Source organism: Oculina patagonica, chromosome 7 (assembly GCF_052425735.1).
Source record: "Oculina patagonica isolate OP01 chromosome 7, crgOcupat, whole genome shotgun sequence".
NCBI classification, from domain to species: Eukaryota; Metazoa; Cnidaria; class Anthozoa; order Scleractinia; family Oculinidae; genus Oculina; species Oculina patagonica.
In genome coordinates, this window is record NC_135764.1 from 6829264 (window position 1) to 6847196 (window position 17933).

Below are 17933 nucleotides of genomic sequence, written 5' to 3' on the forward strand. Positions count from 1 at the left end.
CAGCCGAGATTCCGTGCGCACAAACAATGGCGCCGTGCGCAGCATTCCCGGATACAACAAGAGAAGACTTGAAACGAGTCACCAAAGTGGTCACTCAAAGAGAGTGAATTGTGTTCTGTTTTTGGCCTCACGGTAACAAAATATACAAGTTAAGAGTTGTTCCTTTGGCGGCTAGAGGAAGGTAAGTCGTACTAGAATTTTAAACTTACTGGCTTGCTTGGGAGCGTTCGGAAGAGGCCGTTGAACATCCGTTAGCGTTCGGTCATGATAAGTTCCGGTAGGCTGCGGGCCCCCTCAACACATGAAGCAAAATATTTTTTTGTCCATTCATACCTTCGTTTAGCAGGTTCAAATTTTGTGGAATACGTGGCTGTTCGGTTGCTCTCTAAATGAGCTTATCTGTAAGCAATTTTCTATTCATTTTTGCTGTATTTTTCTCGCTAAATTGCGTGTGCTGTTGTATGCGCTCGCCGAATTATTCAAGTTTCCTGCATGCAAGTTTAGTGGATGCAAATTAATAAAGTCATCTGAGGCACTCTGTTGTTCCTCGGAACCTCTATTCGCCTGAAAGTGCCCGCTTAAAGCGCACACTTTTCCGCCCACACAGATTCCAAAATACCGAGAAAAAGTCACCGTTTCAAGCTCCTGACAGCGTTTCTTGTCCTAAATAATAATAAGCTAGACCGTTTTTGAATAAAAATTAATTATGTGCGTTTCAAGGTCGATTCAAGTTCTGCGCCTATTTAGCGATTCGAGGGTGTTTTTACAGAATATGTTCAAACAAAGAGAGCTACAGATATTCTCGGGAAATCTTGAAGTTTCACTACTGTAAGGGTGCGATCTACATCGTCGCGGTTAATGTAATAAAAGGTTTATGTTTGTCACATGAGAAAGGTCATACACGAATTCTGCGAGTCATATGCTATGGACAGGTACGAAATTTTACTTGCTACATGTAGGTAACAATTTAATCTTTTAAAACCTATTTAGCCCGGACGTGATTCGAAACGACGACATCTTAATAGGAAAAGATGGTGATACCCGAAACAGCGTTGCAATTTGTTTTATTCAATGATTCTTATTATGTTAGTTAATTTGCATCACCACAAGCATTTGATTTATCATTTCTCAGCAAGCATAGTGTAATTGTTAAAATGCCATGTAAATAAAAGTGTTATGAGGTGAAAGATTTTTGCAGTATCTCAAATGTCCTACAGACTCAGTTGCTAAAAGTATTGTATTGTATTGTATTGTATTGCTCAAAGCACAGATAATTAGCCAGGAATTACCCTATCCAGTGGATTTTTCTCAACACTTGTCCACTGGAGTGATTTACTGCTGTATCTCGCTTGGGGTTGTTCAAAGGGTGGATAACACTATGCACCAGGCTCCGGTTGTTCAAAGAGCGGATAAGTCCTATCCAGCGGATAAGTCGCTATCCAGCGGATAAAATTTATCCGATTGCGTCAGCTCGGTTGTTCGAAGCATGGATAGTGCTATCCAGCCGCTATCCACCGGATAAATTTATCCATGGCAAGGTAGGTAGTATAACTTTTTATCCACTAGATAAATTTAAGAAAAACAAACATGGCGGTCCGCCGTGTTTATCTTGTTCGAAGTAATTTTACAAATTCTTCAAGGAGGGCGAAAACTTTTCGACGGGAATTCGATCCGTTGCAGACATACACGGATTGTGAACTGAGAGCAAGATACCGTTTTGGTCGTGAAGCTATAAATTATATCGTTGACCTTGTGAGAGATGAAATAGCACCTGATACTAATCGAAACCGTGCTGTGTCAGCTGAGATGCAAGTGCTAATAATGCTGAGGTTCTTGGCGTCGGGTTCTTTCCTTCAAGTGATCAGCAACACATTTCACAGCTTCGATAAATCAATTGTAAGCCGAGTAGTTCGTTCTTAATAACGTCGAGGTGCTGCTCCGCCACCTCAAGCAATAACGTACACTCCGCGGCCGTAAAATTCGGTTTTCTTGGCCGTTTTGTGGGAGAGGGATCGATGTTTTCAGCGTTTTCAGCCATTTTGTTGGTTTTTCCCGCAAACAACGCGCGAGCAGGTCACGCAAGCCTAGAATCACCATAGCAACCGGTTGGATAGCGATTTATCTGATGGATAGTTATCGGCAGCGCTATCCAGGGTTTGTGCAACAACTTTTTATCCGCTGGATAGCCGTTCTATCTGCTGGATAGGCTTATCGTGGGCTCTTTGAACAACCAGGCCCTGATAAATCGCTATCCAGTGGATAGTGCTGTATGTTTTGTCAATACTTATCCACTGGATAGCGATTTATCCAGTGGATAGTGTTATTCTCCCTTTGAACAACCGTAGCCAGATAAATTGCTGTCCATTGGATAAGCGATGACAAAACATACTACTCTATCCACTGGATAGTTATTTATATAGTTAAAAGAATTATCCATCCTTTGAACAACCAGCCAGGACCAGATAACGCTTTCCATAAATCACTATCCGGTCGATAACGTAGCATGTTTTGTTAAGACTTATCCACTGGATAGCGATTTATCCGGTGGATAGCGTTATCCACCCTTAGAACAACTGGACCCTGGTGGTTAACCATGATTCAGGGCTGCAAATAATTTTTCTCACTTGAAAGGACATATGTCCTAATAAGACACCATTTTGGTCGGACAAGACAAAATTGTGGTCAGACATCACCAAAAACAAAAAGTTAAATTTTATTTCCTTATATTACCCAGCTATCACTTTCCTAGCAATCTGTTTGCACTTCTGTTAGCAGTTACTTATTATTATTCGTATTGTTGCCATAAAATGATTTATGGTCAAAAAATTAGCCAGATATCATGTCTGACCACACTTGGAATTTCGTCGGACATGAGCAAGTTTTGGTCTGCCAATGACCGACTGTTATTTGCAGCCCTGATGATTATGTTGCAGTTAATTTTTTTTTCTTCAGGTAAATTTTATTCTTTCTTAGCCATAGTAGGTATGGTTACATGTATGTATGATAACGAGTTTAAAACAAAGGAAGAATAAAATTTACCTGAAGAAAAAAAAATTTACTGCAACAATTATTAATATTCTCTCCTGCTTTCAACCCTCCTTTATAAGTTTTTCTGTCATGTTGGCATGTTCTTCAGTCATTCTTATAAAAAAAGGTTCTCTTACATTTTGTATGCATAAACCAAGAGCACATAATGTAACACCAAGTCTGGGAAACTTAATAATTAAAGAGTTGATGATGTGGTAAATAATAACCATTTCATTACATTTTTACAGATATTTCACCCTGGCGGCAGTATCTTGTTGCGAGTCATCTAAGATGTCCTCATCGTCACCGGTAGCTGAGAACTGGTGTTATACTCAGATCAAAGTCATCAAGTTCTCCTACATGTGGACGATAAATAACTTCAGCTTCTGCCGTGAAGAGATGGGGGAAACATTGAAGAGTTCTACATTCTCAGCTGGAGCTAATGATAAAATGAAGTGGTAGGAAATTTGTTAACGTTTATTAGACTATTACAGTCAATACCATTACACATAAGAACATGAAGTGATTTCTGTGGGAGACATGATGGCCTTATGCTGGATTCTGGAATGAGAGGTCTGGGTTTAAAGAATAAAACCCTGTTGGTGTCATTGTTTTGATGTGTTCTTGGGCAAGGCACTTTTCTCTCACAGTGCCTCATTTTAACCAGAAGGGGTAAATGGGTACCGTCAAACTAGTGCTCAAAAAAAAGAGGCATCTGGTCGTCCAAAATAATGTACAGTCATGTATTTTGTTTTTCCTGTTGGACAAGCAAATTTTCATGCTTACTTGTCCAACAGGCAAGGGCCCAAGAAAGTTGCTGACAAGTTTAATCATAAAAAAAGTACAGTCATGTAAGCTTGTACAGTAATTGCCCTGGTAAGCAAGGTTTGACAGTTGCTTTTCTGAAGGGCAAGCTGGAATTGAAGTTTTTTTCAAGCCCTACAAACTGTTATGGCAGCCTTGCCCAGGGGAAGTAAATTTTACTCTTGGGTATTAATGGAAAATGAAAGTTTGGTGTTTGGTGGGCAAGTGAAATTAACCCCAGTAGTCTTGTGAGTCTGAGTGATGGCAAGAAATATTATAGTGGGGGCAATTAAAACAGGGACGGCGGGGGGGGGGCCCCAGAATTTCCAAAAAAATAGAGACTTACTAAGAGAAGAGTCAGCCCCCCCCCCCCCCCACTCAAGTCACTAGTCAGACAGCCCCCCACTTGGAAAAATGCTCCGCCGTCCCTGTAAAAACTGTAATTTACCTCCCACCAGGCAAGTTTATTTCAATTTTTTTAACATGTAAGTGCACAGTTCTTTAGTTCACAAGTCATGGTGTGCATTGCTGACAGTATTATTTGATTTCACCATTATTTAGGTGTTTAAGAGTAAACCCAAGAGGCTTAGATGAAGAAAGCAAGGATTATCTATCATTATACCTCTTATTACTGGCTTGTAACAAGAGTGAAGTCAGAGCAAAATTCAAATTTTCCATTCTCAATGCCAACAGAGAAGAAACGAAGGCTATGGGTATGTACAGTACATATAATAATAATAATAATAATAATAATAATAATAATAATAATAATAATAATTTTTTTATTATTATTTTTTAAAAATTTCACATAATCATTGAAAAATGTACACACATCAATAAAAAAGATACAGAATTGAAAATCAGCTGTAAAAAAGTTAATAAAATGTCTTTGTAATAATAATAATAATAATAATAATAATAATAATAATAATAGATTTATATAGCACCGTATCCATGGCTCATGGCTCTTTACAGTAATATCACTGATACATATATAGACAATTCACTTGTACTAAACTTGAAATGCTATAGAAAAATAGGTAAGTAAACTTTATTTATGTGTCAAATCATCTTGTGTATGGGAAATCCTATGTTAACTGGGGGACACCAAGTATTAACTAAGACTACAAAATATCAATTTGATATGCCTTTATTACCAATTCCTTAAGTTTTAAATAAAAATAATAATCTGTACATCATGTTTGAAGGTGACATACTGCAGTGCAATGAAAGGGTGATATAATGCAACCAAAGAATAACCTGAATAATAATCTGTTATTGTTGTAGCTGTGGGTAAATACCATGAAACACTTGGGATATAATTTGTACATAATTGTACAATAATGTTTATTGAGAATGTCAGCTGTTTATCTACAGCTGATGCATGCATGTACCAGTACATGTACATGTATGTAATGTAACTGAATATTAGTACAAAAATGTAAATATGATAAGTTAACTGTGTAACATCTTTACATCTGTACACATGTACATTAAAATATAAATGGTTTTAGCTGCAGGATTTTTATGAGACCTTTTGCAGTTGAATTTATATTATTGCTCTGTTAATTTTTGTGCATAGAGAGCCAAAGAGCTTATAGATTTGTCCAAGGTAAAGACTGGGGTTTTAAAAAGTTCATAAGAAGAGACTTTCTAATGGATGAAGCTAATGGATTATTACCCAATGATACACTTACATTGTTCTGTGAGGTGAGTTCCACATGTTATAAATCTATAGAACTTTATGTTGCTTGTGGTCATCACTAAGGAATTAGAAATTCACAATCATTTACCTGGAGCTTCAGCTTGGGGGAGAAGACTGACACTGATTGAAGTTTCAGTATAATCACAAATGAAAATTATCCTTGCACATTATTCGACTGTGATGCTACTGTATTTGGCCATACAAGGTCAAGAGAACACTCACAATATAAGACTATTAATTACACTTCTATTAGTATCATAGTTTGACCAGTTTAGAACAGAGTGGATACAAATAGATTTTTTATTGATAGGGATGATAGTTAGATCTAATGAAAAATGACCAAATTTTTGAACAAAAAAGAGATGCTAGAATACAAGAAAATAAACAGCCAGGCTAATAGTAAATCCCTTATTCAGCAGTCTGACACGTGATATGTTTTTTCTGTTTTTCACCAGTTTGATTTTTATTTCCCGTCAGATTGAGAACAAAGACATGAAAAACAAAATCAAACTGGTTAAAAAAATTTAAACTAAATGTAAATTAAACCACAACATGTGCATGACATTTAACCTGTACTAGTTTCTTGCTGGCTGGAAAAAATACTATGCAAGGGATCCACGCACATTACATGTACACGCATCTGTCAAAACAATCCATAAGGTTTACATGGCGATGTACAGTACATGTATGTATATACATGTAACTATATAAACTATTGATACATTCTTCTATCAATAAAAAATAATAGTAATTGTTTTCAGCTATGTTACAGTCACATTATTAAAAGCTGATTTAGTCCGACTGCGAGACTGGGTGTCGTGTTGACGTTACGTGCACCGTGACAGCAACATGAGTGAGTCCGCCAACGCGCCGGCGTGAGCTGAAACGGGAAAGCGCGGCCACGTGCGAAGGATCTGGCGAGAAGAAACAGGAGGCACGGTGCTTGGTGAGGCCACTACAGCAGCCGAGGCGCAGTACGGACTGTAATTCATCTTTAACTGTTTACCTGGTAACCACATACATGAGCAGTTGCATGAAGAGTGTTTTTGGGGCAAGTTACTAACAAATGCTGTGTTTTCAGGTCAGTGTAGAAGGTGATTCAGTTAATGTATCAGGTTCGACTCATACTGCGGCACTCAAAGTCCCAGAGTGTAAGCTACCTAGACACATGGGAACACTTTTAGACAATGGCACATTCAGTGATGTCACACTGTGTACTAGGGGCAGAGAATTTAAGGCACACAAAGCAATATTGGCTGCACGCTCCCCAGTATTTGGGGCCATGTTTGAACATGAAATGGAGGAGAGTAGAAAAGGACGTGTGGAGATTAGCGACATAGATCCTGATGTGTTTCACGAGATGTTAAAGTTTGTTTACACTGGTAGCACATCACAGCTTCAGGGGATGGCAGATGATCTTTTAGCTGCAGCAGACAAGGTAATATAATGCTTTATGAACATGTACTTGTAGATTGTAGAATTTAATAGGCCTTGTGTTCCTGAACGTCTCCCTCCCTTGGGGAATATCCCTCATGCCTCCCTTTTTATTGACCTTTCTGGATTTGATCCCTGGGGCGGGGTCATTGCATTATGTTTCTGGGTTCAAAAATACTATTTTTCACTGTCACAGTGCCTCTCTCCACTCAGGTATAGAAAATTGTCCCCATCGAAATACATTAGGGGGAACCCGGAAAAATTAGGATTGGGAAAAAAAAAAAAATGTAGATTTAGTGGGGAATTTGTTCTCATTTTTCTCAGAAACAAAGTGCTAACCAGCCAAAAAAATTACAAGGAATTGTTTTACTACTAAATTAAAAGGCACATGCAAAAATTTAAGCATTTTTGAAGGAAAAAAATTTCACCCCCAAAAAGTCACTAAGAATAGTTTTGCACCAAGCTATTACAATTAGTGCATTGGACATGCCATCCAGGTGGAGAGTGATACATGTACATTGTAGCCACTTTATGCTACGCAAACTGGAGATAGCATGTAAGGGCTGGCCTAAGAACTACTAGGCTTGAACACAGACTTTTGAATCCTCTTTCCCTCATATCTCCTGTCTGTGGCAGGGTGAGACACTTTCTCACTGGTTTACTGCAGTGGTCAGATTTTCTAGCCAAGTTTTTTCATTAGTCAGGTTTGATTTCACAAGAAGTTGCCGGTTCACAGCTTTGGCAGAGGAATGCAAACCTGGTAGCCAAAACCTTTTAGTAGCCTTGGCTAGTTGGCTACCGTTAGTCTCGAGCCCTGTATGGGAGCACTTTGTTGCTGACAGCATCATTCCTTGGGGAGTATCCATCATGCCTACCTCCCTCAGGAAGTATCCCTCCACCTATCTTTCCTCCCATGTGGATTGTTCATTATTTTCAGTAATTTTTCTCTATCTATATCGTTCTCTTTTTTTTTTGCAGTATGACCTTGATAGACTAAAAGTTATGTGTGAAGAAGCATTATGTTCAAATCTAACAGTAGACAACGTGTGTGACATACTTATATTAGCGGACATGCACAGCGCAACACAACTCAAGGCACAAGCTCTTGACTTCATCAAAAGGTGATTAAAGCTAACATATAAATGTACATGTATTCCCTGTTACAGTGTAGTCATTACTGAGACTAAACCTCGAGTTGTGAAATTGATTATAACATAATGTTGTAGAGGCAGAGATGAGTAAAAATGACCCGCGTATAAGAACCTAGGTTTTTCAAGTTAGCCTAAACAGGTTCTTATATAAATGGTATTTAGTGTAAAATTAGGCTAACTAGGTTCTTAATTAGGTTCTTAACTTTTGTTCAAGAAATAATAATAATATAATAATTATGTTCAAGGAGGACAAGTTTTATGTAAAGTGCTGTAACTATAATGTGTACATACTGTGTTATAAATATATTTTTGAGAAGATTTTTTAATTCTATATTTTTGAGAACATTATTTTTTTCCTTTGATTTTTGAAAATAAGAACCTGTTTAAAAATTTTAGCCTAAAATGGTTCTTATGTGAAGGGTGCGTAAAAATGAAATTTTAGCCTAACAGGTTCTTAAATGTTAGGTTCTTATACGCGGGTTTTTACTGTAGCATCAATTATTTTCTTTAGAGAACCCATTGTTGTCTATCTGCAAAGAAAATGATGTTGTGCAAGTTGCTCTTCAAAGGAAAAAGGACTACTGTATTGTTTTTTGCCTCAAAAATACCTTAAGTTGTAGGAACACAGAAAGGTTTTATATGAGTCAATTTCTAAAAGAAGTACAAAACAATTTTCCATGTTTGCTCAGAGCCAAAGAAACACTAATGAAAGTTTGTGATGATGTGAAACACCTTGAAATGCTTACCCACTTGTATGGCTTGTGGGTCCCTGTACATTGTGTACATGAAGCATGTTTCATATCCTCCCAAACTTCCACTTGCGTTTCTTTAGCTAGATACTGAGTAACATGGAAAAGGTTTTCTGTTTCTTGACTGAAAACCTGCTGTATTGCAATGTAGGTTTTGTAGCGTCCATCCAGATTTATTCTCCCTTGACCCTTCTCACCATAGCCGTGCTACAGACGTGATGGAGTCAAATGGCTGGAAGACACTCATAAGCGACCACACGCATCTTATAGCAGAAGTATTCAAAGCAGTCCTGGCCTCCACACAGACACCTTTGATAGGACCACCAAGAAAAAGGCAAAAGACAACGTAAGCAGCAAAGAAAATATGTATATTATATATTTAGGATAACAATAATTATAAAAAATAATATTATTGGAACAATCAGTTTTCTTTTTCTTTGACTATTCCAAGACTCTATGGCAAAAGATGTTTTCCTTGGATGATTAGGCCTTTATGTCTTTATTCATCTTCCCTCTTTTTTTTCTTTCCTATGTTGTTTTCTGAGAAATTATTTTCCTTCATCCTACTCGTACCACTAAACTAGTCTCCACATCCAACATTTAATGTTCTGTGTTTCTCTTATATTGTTGCATGTAATTATTATTAATACATTTTCAGTTTCATGCCTGTACAGTAACTGTACATGTACATTCCACAAAATTATTTTGATTTTTTTCGCTTTTAACTGTTCTCAGTCAGGCAAGTTGACAATTAAAGGCCTGAAAGCTAAAGAGTGTAAAGGCCATTAGCTTTTATTATGTCATACAGTCGAAGCTCTTTAACGGACACTCCCGTAAGCGGACAGCTCACTTACGGCCGCCTTGTTTGAAACCCCGTTTACGCTCCCATACAAACTCTGTATTTTTACATTCTCGTAAGCTGACATTCCCGAAGCAGCCGCGGACACTCAGAGATACGACTAGACCTTTGTCTAGAGCTACCGTAGCGGACACCCCAAAGAAAATCCTGTTAACAACCCGTACCTTGTTTTCAATCTACTTCACACGCCGTCGCAAAAGAACAGAAACAGAACCATATTCAGTGTTTGTTTGTCAAATCCACGTCCGGTACATTCGAAACACCACTACATGCATATTAGCATTATGTTAGCTGGGCAGCTCCCGAAGCGGCCACAATCCCCACACCCAGTGGCCACACGAGAACCACCGAGCGGCCAGCCCAGGCGGACACCGCGCCCGAGGGGCGTAGGAGAGCTTCGACTGTATGTCATATGACATTCCCCACATTTGTGCTATGTTCCATGTAGCCTCTAGGGGGGAGGTGGGGATAAACTTACTCATACATTGTTCCAATCTGGGGTAACGTCTCTGAGAATTGATTAGGCCTGGGGTTTTCTGGAGTGATTTTGCTAAGATTTAACATAAAACAATCCTGATGCCAGCAAGCTGGTGAGACGTCTTTGGCCTCACAAGTTTGTGTTGTTCCTTATTAGTTATTACTTTGGTGAGAATTTGCCAAAACACCTCAATGCCTGCCTAAAGGGCTATGTTGCTTTATTGCCCTTTCAACGGTTAATATGCTAGGTAACAATTAAGTTCAAAGAGCTATCCTCATTCATGATTCTAGAAAATTGTTTTCCTTCAATTCATTTTATCGTTCTTTTATTTGCCACCTCCATTACAATTGTGGCAGTCGTTTCATTTTGCATCCTGTTTGTCTAAGCCTTCACCTTTTCCTTTCAATGTCTTTTCTGTACATTTATTCACCATCCCTTGAAATTTAAGGTAGGAAAACTGATTGTTCCTTTCCTCGATTTCCTTTAAAAAGGTGTGAATAATTACAAGATTGTAAAAATAACTAAGCAGTTGTATCAGTTAAATGTACATTAATTTTCAATGCAAAGTAATGGAAAGTAGATCTGTAGACTTAAGTGCTGGCCTCATTATTGTAGTTAAAGTACTTGAGGACGTTTCAAAACGACTTTCATACCCCATTCACACCAAAGTGGAGAAAAACGAACAACGTAAAACTGAATTTTCTTTTTCAGTTTTTATGCAGAAAACAATAATTTTAAACTGTGTTTAATTTAAACACATCCATTAAGCTATAAGCATGCTTTGCTGTGAATGGGTTATTATAATGCACATGTGGTTATCGCGCAACTGTTATCGCACTGTACTGTAGTATCTGGGTGTGTGCGTGTGAGTTAACCCGTAAGAATTTTGGGCAGTACATAACAGTTACATGTAGCCTGTGAGGCCATCATTTGTAAAATGTGGTTTTCTTGTAATCCTTAGTCATAGTGGAGTTTAACTTCTATCCAATACCAGTAGATCTGTGGATTAAAGTACAAACAAACTATTGCATGCAATGAATTTGGGAGAGACTTCGGTAATTTCTTGACATTCTCTGTCTTTGCTATTCTTTGAATGCACGATTTTGGAGTTAAAATATTAAAAATATCTTTGTTTACTGCTATAAATTTCGCTGAAATCTCAGCCTCGTCAGGCATGTTCCGCCATCTTGGATTCCAAGATGCAAGATGGCGGAATCCAAGATGGCGGAACATGCCTGACGAGGCTGAGATTTCAGCGAAATTTATAGCAGTAAACAAAGATATTTTTAATATTTTAACTCCAAAATCGTGCGTTCAAAGAATAGCAAAGACAGAGAATGTCAAGAAATTACTGAAGTTTATCTAATTCTTTTATCGCTTCGACGAAAGACCTTTCTGAAGCAAAATTTGGGAGAGGATGGGACAAAATTGTCTGTAGATGGTTAGTTTAGTAGGTGGAACCTTTGTCATTGTGGTCAACTTCAAGGCCTAACTTTAGCTGCTGCTAGATAGAGGTGGCAGCTAAAATGAAGACCAATATTATTTAAAGGGACTATGTCACGGAGATTTGAAGACGCGTGGAAACAATTTGAAAACGTTTGCCTAACGTTTTCAAATTGTATTCCGTTACCACCTGCGCCATCCGCAGCCAAAAATGCTAGGTAACAGTTTCAGTGCTCTAATATAGCAATTTTTAATAAAAATGGACTATTATTTCTAGGTTTCATGCTACACAAATATAAATTTTGGCTGTTCAAACATCTGGTAAAATCCGTGACATAGTCACTTTAAATTATCACAGGGAGGGGGGGGGGTAATTTGGACAAAAACAACTGGTCTCTTGAAGAAGATGACTGTGCAATTGCTACTTCAGGTGACCGTCTAGCAGATGTTCCACGGCACTGACTGGAGTCTAGCGTGACAGTGTCACAAGACATAAGTGTCACACAAACATTAGTATCCGTCACAAAGAATGAGACCATTTAAGGCAACGCCCAGCTTGGCATGAACTTGTCTAGTTTGTAGCCCTCTTATTGTTCTGCAAATGAAAATTTTACTGCTCCAAACTCAGCTGGTTTGAGTTTGTGAGAACAAAATTTAGGACTGTGTGATACTGTGAAGGATTTTGGGCTGGCCCAAGATTCGAGTTTTGTTATTTGACAGTTGTAGTCGCCATTTTGAATTAAATTGAACTTCGGGTCTCAAGGATTAGCTGCAGGTAAATTCACGTTCTCTTGGGAATCCACATTCTCAATGAAATAGGTAGTTTGGCTCTTGACTCTCAAGCCATTCATTCTTTAGTCTTACTAGCTTTAAGAGTTCAGACCAACTTGGGATAGATCCTGCATGCATATAGTCTCCTAGTCATTTACATTATTTGTCAAAATCATCCGAAACGCTGCTTTGAAAGTAGCGTTGTGTGACGGGTGTAACGATTGGGTAGTAGGTATTATTTAGTGAGTGTTACATGAGTGTGTTGCAGAACGAAATGTTCTTGTCTCAACATTGAAACATTGAGAAGGTGAATATTACATTTGGCATGTGTTTCACCGATGGTTTATGGTGGTAAAGTTATACGCATTGATGTGTACTCGCCATTTTGTAAATAGAATTCTTTTGGGTCACAGTAACGTGACAGAGAAGATTGCGTGACGGTATTTCATAATGGGGCTTTCGTGTTTTGCATTTTAATCGATACAAATTGACAAATTATATTTTTTCATTTGAACTGTATTTCATACTGAAAGGGAACAAGAAATTTTTAAGAAACGTGTTTCTTTTTTTAATGAACTCTCATGAAAAGACCTTCAACTCCAAGAAAACAACGTAAAAAAAATTAGAATTTAGGGTTGGGGATTGAGGGTTATTAGAGGAAGCCCCATATGAACACTGTGCACGTTTTATTCGTAGCTGTAAATGTATGTATTTAACAACGAGATGCAGTATGTTACGTAGAATTTAAACTCCTTTCGATATTTATTTTAGAATTGGAATAAAAAATACTGTGCAATTATATGATGTCTGTGTTAAAAAAGAAAGAGCATCGTAAAAGAAAGCCTTGTTTGTTTTGTTTTGTTTTTTTTTTTTTTTCAGGAAATAGATATTGTTATTTCCGGTAGTTTCTTTCTTATTCCCTCTTTGCGGCTCGCGCATTTCTCTTCGTCGACTTAAAAATCGCATCCGGCTTTCCTCTCCGCGTTTTGTCCATATTTGTCCACCCCCTCCTTATTAGCATGCGTAGCAGCCGTTTCTTTTCTAAGTGCGCACAGCGAACGAAGGAAACTGCCCCCCCCCCCCCCCCCCCCCCCCAGGCGCGCTCGTTCGCTCGAAGTTTCCTTCGTTCGCTGCGCCCGCTTGGAAAGGCAACGGCTGCTACAGGCTAACACCCACCCCCTCCAATAATCCCATAAGCGCTTGCACGGAAATACTCTTGGCCCGGAACATCATTCATTTTCAAAGTGAGCTTTACCCAGAGCGGCCTAATCTCTTAGCCGGGAGGAGAAGGGCTTGATTGGCTAGTTTATCAGGGGTTTTATGATCAAAACAATTTACTTTTTTTGGATTTTAAAGCGGTCGCTTTGATTGGCTAGATTTAAATTCCCCTTGTTTAAATCTAGCCAATCAAATGTGTCACCAGAGCCACCTATTCCTCTTGCAAAGGCCCCGCTGGCTGAGAGGTACTGGCAGCTCCCGGGACAAGAATGGCTGCCATCCTATATCCTCACGCGTCGCGCTTGTGTTTTATTATACTCGCGCGTTGAACATGCACGCAATATAATTAACTGTCCTCCGCGTAAACCGCTTATGTTTGTATAAACAAGAAGGATCGTCTTGTAGCAAGTCGGTCTAGTCTAAAGAATGACCCGCCAGCTAAGCGAACACGGAACACGAAGGGATGGAAGCAAAGTGGCGTTTTTTTTTGTTTTTGTTTTTGTTTTTTTTTGCGCGTTCAAGATCAGTGAATAAGAGGGACCGTGAAAAAACTGTTTTAGTCGGATCGGAGTCACCCAACCTCGTTTTATTGATAAATCCAAGATGGCGGTGTCGGAGTAGCCAAACACCAGAGAACACACTCGGGATGACGAGTTGTTCAACTGGAGATTATTTTCACAACAAAACTTTTTTTTTTTTTTTTTTGAAATTGAGGAGGCCCCTAGAAGGCAAGCTTCATTAACTTCTGTGTCCGAAGATTGCATTCTGGAGGGCTTATTTACGGCAGTTTCTCGCAACTATAATTACATCCTTACTTTGATATTTACCTTCTTATAGGAAATCTAACGCTTCGTGAAATTAGCGCGAATTTCGAAAATTCGCGTTAATTTAAGTAGCGTTTGTTTTTGTTAATTAAGTGGAGCGTTAATTTCTATGACCTTAATATTTTGGCCCCAATTTCTCGATACAGTCTAGACGTTCTTGACTCCTAGGAAAAGGCATTATTTCATCTTGGTGGAAATCTGCCGGTATCACTGAAACTGCTAAGAACGCTTGAGGCGGTCAGATTCCTTCGCTTAACCCCCACGTTTAATAAGGATTAAACGCCTAGTGTTGAAATAAATTGTTCCTGTTGTCTCAACAAGTTTTTTATCTTTGATCGTCGCGTTAATTTCCTTCATTTTGAAATGTTACACCCTCTTTCGCGTTAATTTCCTTTATCGGGAAGTAATTTTTCCTTCAATTCTCGTTAATTTTTAATACCTTAATTAACACAAGCGTTAATTTCCTTTAGGTATATACATTACAAATAGGAAACAATCAATAAATAAAGAACGAGCATAAACTTTGTATCTTTTTACAATTAATCCATAAAAAATCCGTCGGAAAGTCCGAAATTTTCCGGAGTTTAATAACTTTTTGACTTGTACTCGAAATCTTTCTTTTTACTCTTTTTACTCTTATTACATCCTGACTTTGATATTTATATACATTACAAATAAGAAACAATCAGTAAATAAAGAACGAACTTAGACTTTGTATCTTTTTACAATCAATTGATCAATGCATAATGCATTAAAAAAACGTTAAAAAGTCCAGAGTTAAAAGGAGCTTCGTCACAGGGATTTCGCAGATTTTTGGTCTAAACTGTTCTGAAATTAGTGATAGGCAACTTAATCTTTGAATTTCTGAAGGAAGATATAACTTTAATATGCTGAAATCAAGTTACGGCTATAAATATCGATTTTTTAATTTGAAGACGCGCGAAAACAACTTGAAACGTTTAGCCCTAATTTGTCAAGTTGCAATCCATTTTCAGCCGAGCAATCCCCAGCCAAGGACGCTCGTTAACAGTTTCAATGTTCTAATATAGCAATTGTTAATAAAAATGAACTATTAATTTTAGCTTTCCTGCGACACAAATATAAATTTTGGCTGTTCAAAAATCTGGTAATATCCGTGACAAAGCCACTTCAATAACTTTTGATCTATAAACGCAGTCTATCTTTTTACTCTGAATTGCCAATACCTAACTAGCCTTTGAAATAAACTCAAAGCTATACAGAGGCTTGAAAATGTCCTGCCACAACTCTAGGGCAGTCTCTTCGTCCAGTGCTTGCAAGTCAACCTTGAACTCGAAATATTTAAATCCTGGCGGCGACTCCATCTGTAATTCTGTAAGACTTTTTCGCTGCCTCCTCACTAACCCATCCATGCTTCTTTGGATGTAGCGTTCAATTGCTCCTTCGCTTACACAGAATTTTTCTTGACGTTCGAGATGTTGGAAGTTCATCTTGTTCATCTGTGGCACAGCTCTCCTTTTCTCTGCGAGTTTTGTTTGATTACTTTGCAAATCACCAAATATTTTTTCATTTTCTTTTCTGTTCACTGGTATTACCATTTTCGTTTTAAATGCTCCCATTTTAAATCAAGAAGCAACAAATCAGTTTTGAAGAAGTCACAGTAAAATTTTTCACTGAATTGACCACAAAATTGCGAAGACCAGACTGATTGATGTACAAGCTCGCCGTATGCTTTATAATGTCACAGAACTCCTTTTTACGCAAGTCACAAAGCAATCAATCAAACAAACTTATTTCAACGAGAGTAACGCGTAATAATTAAAAAGCTAATACATTTGTCGCCCTCTAACAAATTTGTGGATCTCCGCTAACACGTTATAAAAGTAATAGCGTTTTATTGACGCAAAAAAGGTAAAACGACATAAAAACAACAGTTCTTATGCCGCAAAAGGTGCATTACGTCATAAAATCAACAGAGTTTTACAGAAGCAAAAGGAGTATTATATCATAAAAACAACAGAGTTTAGTTTTACTGACGCAAAAGGAGTATTACGTCATGAAAACAACAGAGTCTCACAGACACAAAGAGAATATTACGTCATTAGAACAACAGAGTTTGACATACGCAAAGAGAGTATTAGGTGGTGAAAATAGCAGTTCTACTGACGCAAAAGTAGTATTAAAATCATAAAAAAATAAATATTCGTGCAAGATTTAGTCAATTCTAAAAGCCAAACTACACAGTCATTTATTCCCCCCCCCCCCTTATTTATACTTGAATTTACTCGATGATGCCATTGTCAGGGCTCATGATTTTTTATTCATGTGGTTTTGTGTGACTGTGTATAAACAACAGCAAACGTAATCTATGCGTACGGACGGACGGATGATCACGTGACAACCGATATTTTTCAGCTGGATGGGTTTACCAAATTTTCTTAGATATGGGGCTCCGCTCGGTGCGCTCGGGATCTCTGCTCATACGTCATAAAAATAATACGCAAAAAGAGTATTACGTCATAGAAATAACAGTTCTACTGCCGCGCAAAAGGAGCATTACGTCATAAAAATAACAGAGTTCTACTGGCGCAAAGAGAGTATTTCGTCGTAAAAATAATAATGTAGTATGCAGTACCTAGTGTAATTTAGTAATAAAGTTAAGTACCTGATGTGAGTATGCAAGGGTAGTGAGTTTGTAAGCTTTCTTTTTAAGTTTATGTAACGGTGTTTAAATAAGATTTCTTTTGAGAAAATATAAACATAATAGAGTTCTTCTGACACGAAAAGAGTATTATTGTCATAAAAAATAAACTACTGACGTGAAAGGAGAATTACAGCTCACTGATAAAGCTCTTCTTACGTCAAATTCAGTTCTGCACACGCACTGCATTTCAGTCCATCATCAGTCATTACCATGGTAACGAAACAAACATTGTAATGTTTTTTTAAGCGATAATCGTTTGTGAGTTTTGAATAAACACACTGCATTTCAAGGAGCATGTGCGACAAAAAAGAGCCAATAGAAATAGCTAAGTTAGCACACGTGACTGCGACAAGTTGCGCAAGTTGTGGCAAGTTGCGCAATCGTACTCGGACCTGCGTATTACGCTCGTTTTCACCTGTCAACTGAATTGCTAAATTTGCCTTTTGAGCGAAAAACATACATACACCATGCACAGAGTATTACGTCATAAAAATAATAGAGTTCTTCTGACGCAAAGTGTATTACGTCACAAAAATAACAGTTTCGCTAACGCAAAAGAGGGTTACTGTTACAAAAATACTACGGACGCAAAACTGGCATCAAAATTAAGCTCTACTGACCTCAAAATGTGTTTTACATAAGTGCTGTACTTTAGATAGCCAATAGAAAAAGCTAAATAAGTTCACGTGACCCAGATCCATTACGCGCACTGCCTGTTTGGCAAGTTACGCAATCGTATTCTGAGCTATAAAGCAAACCTCGCTTGGCAAGTTCAGCAATCGTATTC

At 38.0% G+C, this 17933-nt stretch overlaps 2 protein-coding genes across 3 annotated transcripts in view; one reads left to right on the top strand and one right to left on the bottom strand.

The window, feature by feature from the left end:
• Positions 1-17933, bottom strand: part of LOC144661404 (putative flavin-containing monoamine oxidase A) — a 137270-nt gene that overhangs the window by 36392 nt on the left and 82945 nt on the right. The gene's annotated exons all lie outside the window — the stretch shown is intronic.
• Positions 27-9670, top strand: LOC144661488 (speckle-type POZ protein B-like). 2 transcript variants are annotated; one of them, XM_078522267.1, is made up of 7 exons: positions 27-181; positions 3276-3485; positions 4393-4544; positions 5414-5541; positions 6618-6974; positions 7949-8091; positions 9022-9670. In XM_078522267.1, the coding sequence occupies exons 2-7, from the start codon at positions 3319-3321 to the stop codon at positions 9218-9220; spliced, it is 1146 nt and encodes a 381-aa protein (XP_078378393.1). In that variant the 5' UTR covers positions 27-181; positions 3276-3318; the 3' UTR covers positions 9221-9670. The 2 variants fall into 2 exon arrangements, with proteins under 2 accessions (XP_078378393.1, XP_078378394.1); XM_078522268.1 differs by having other exon boundaries at positions 9073-9670.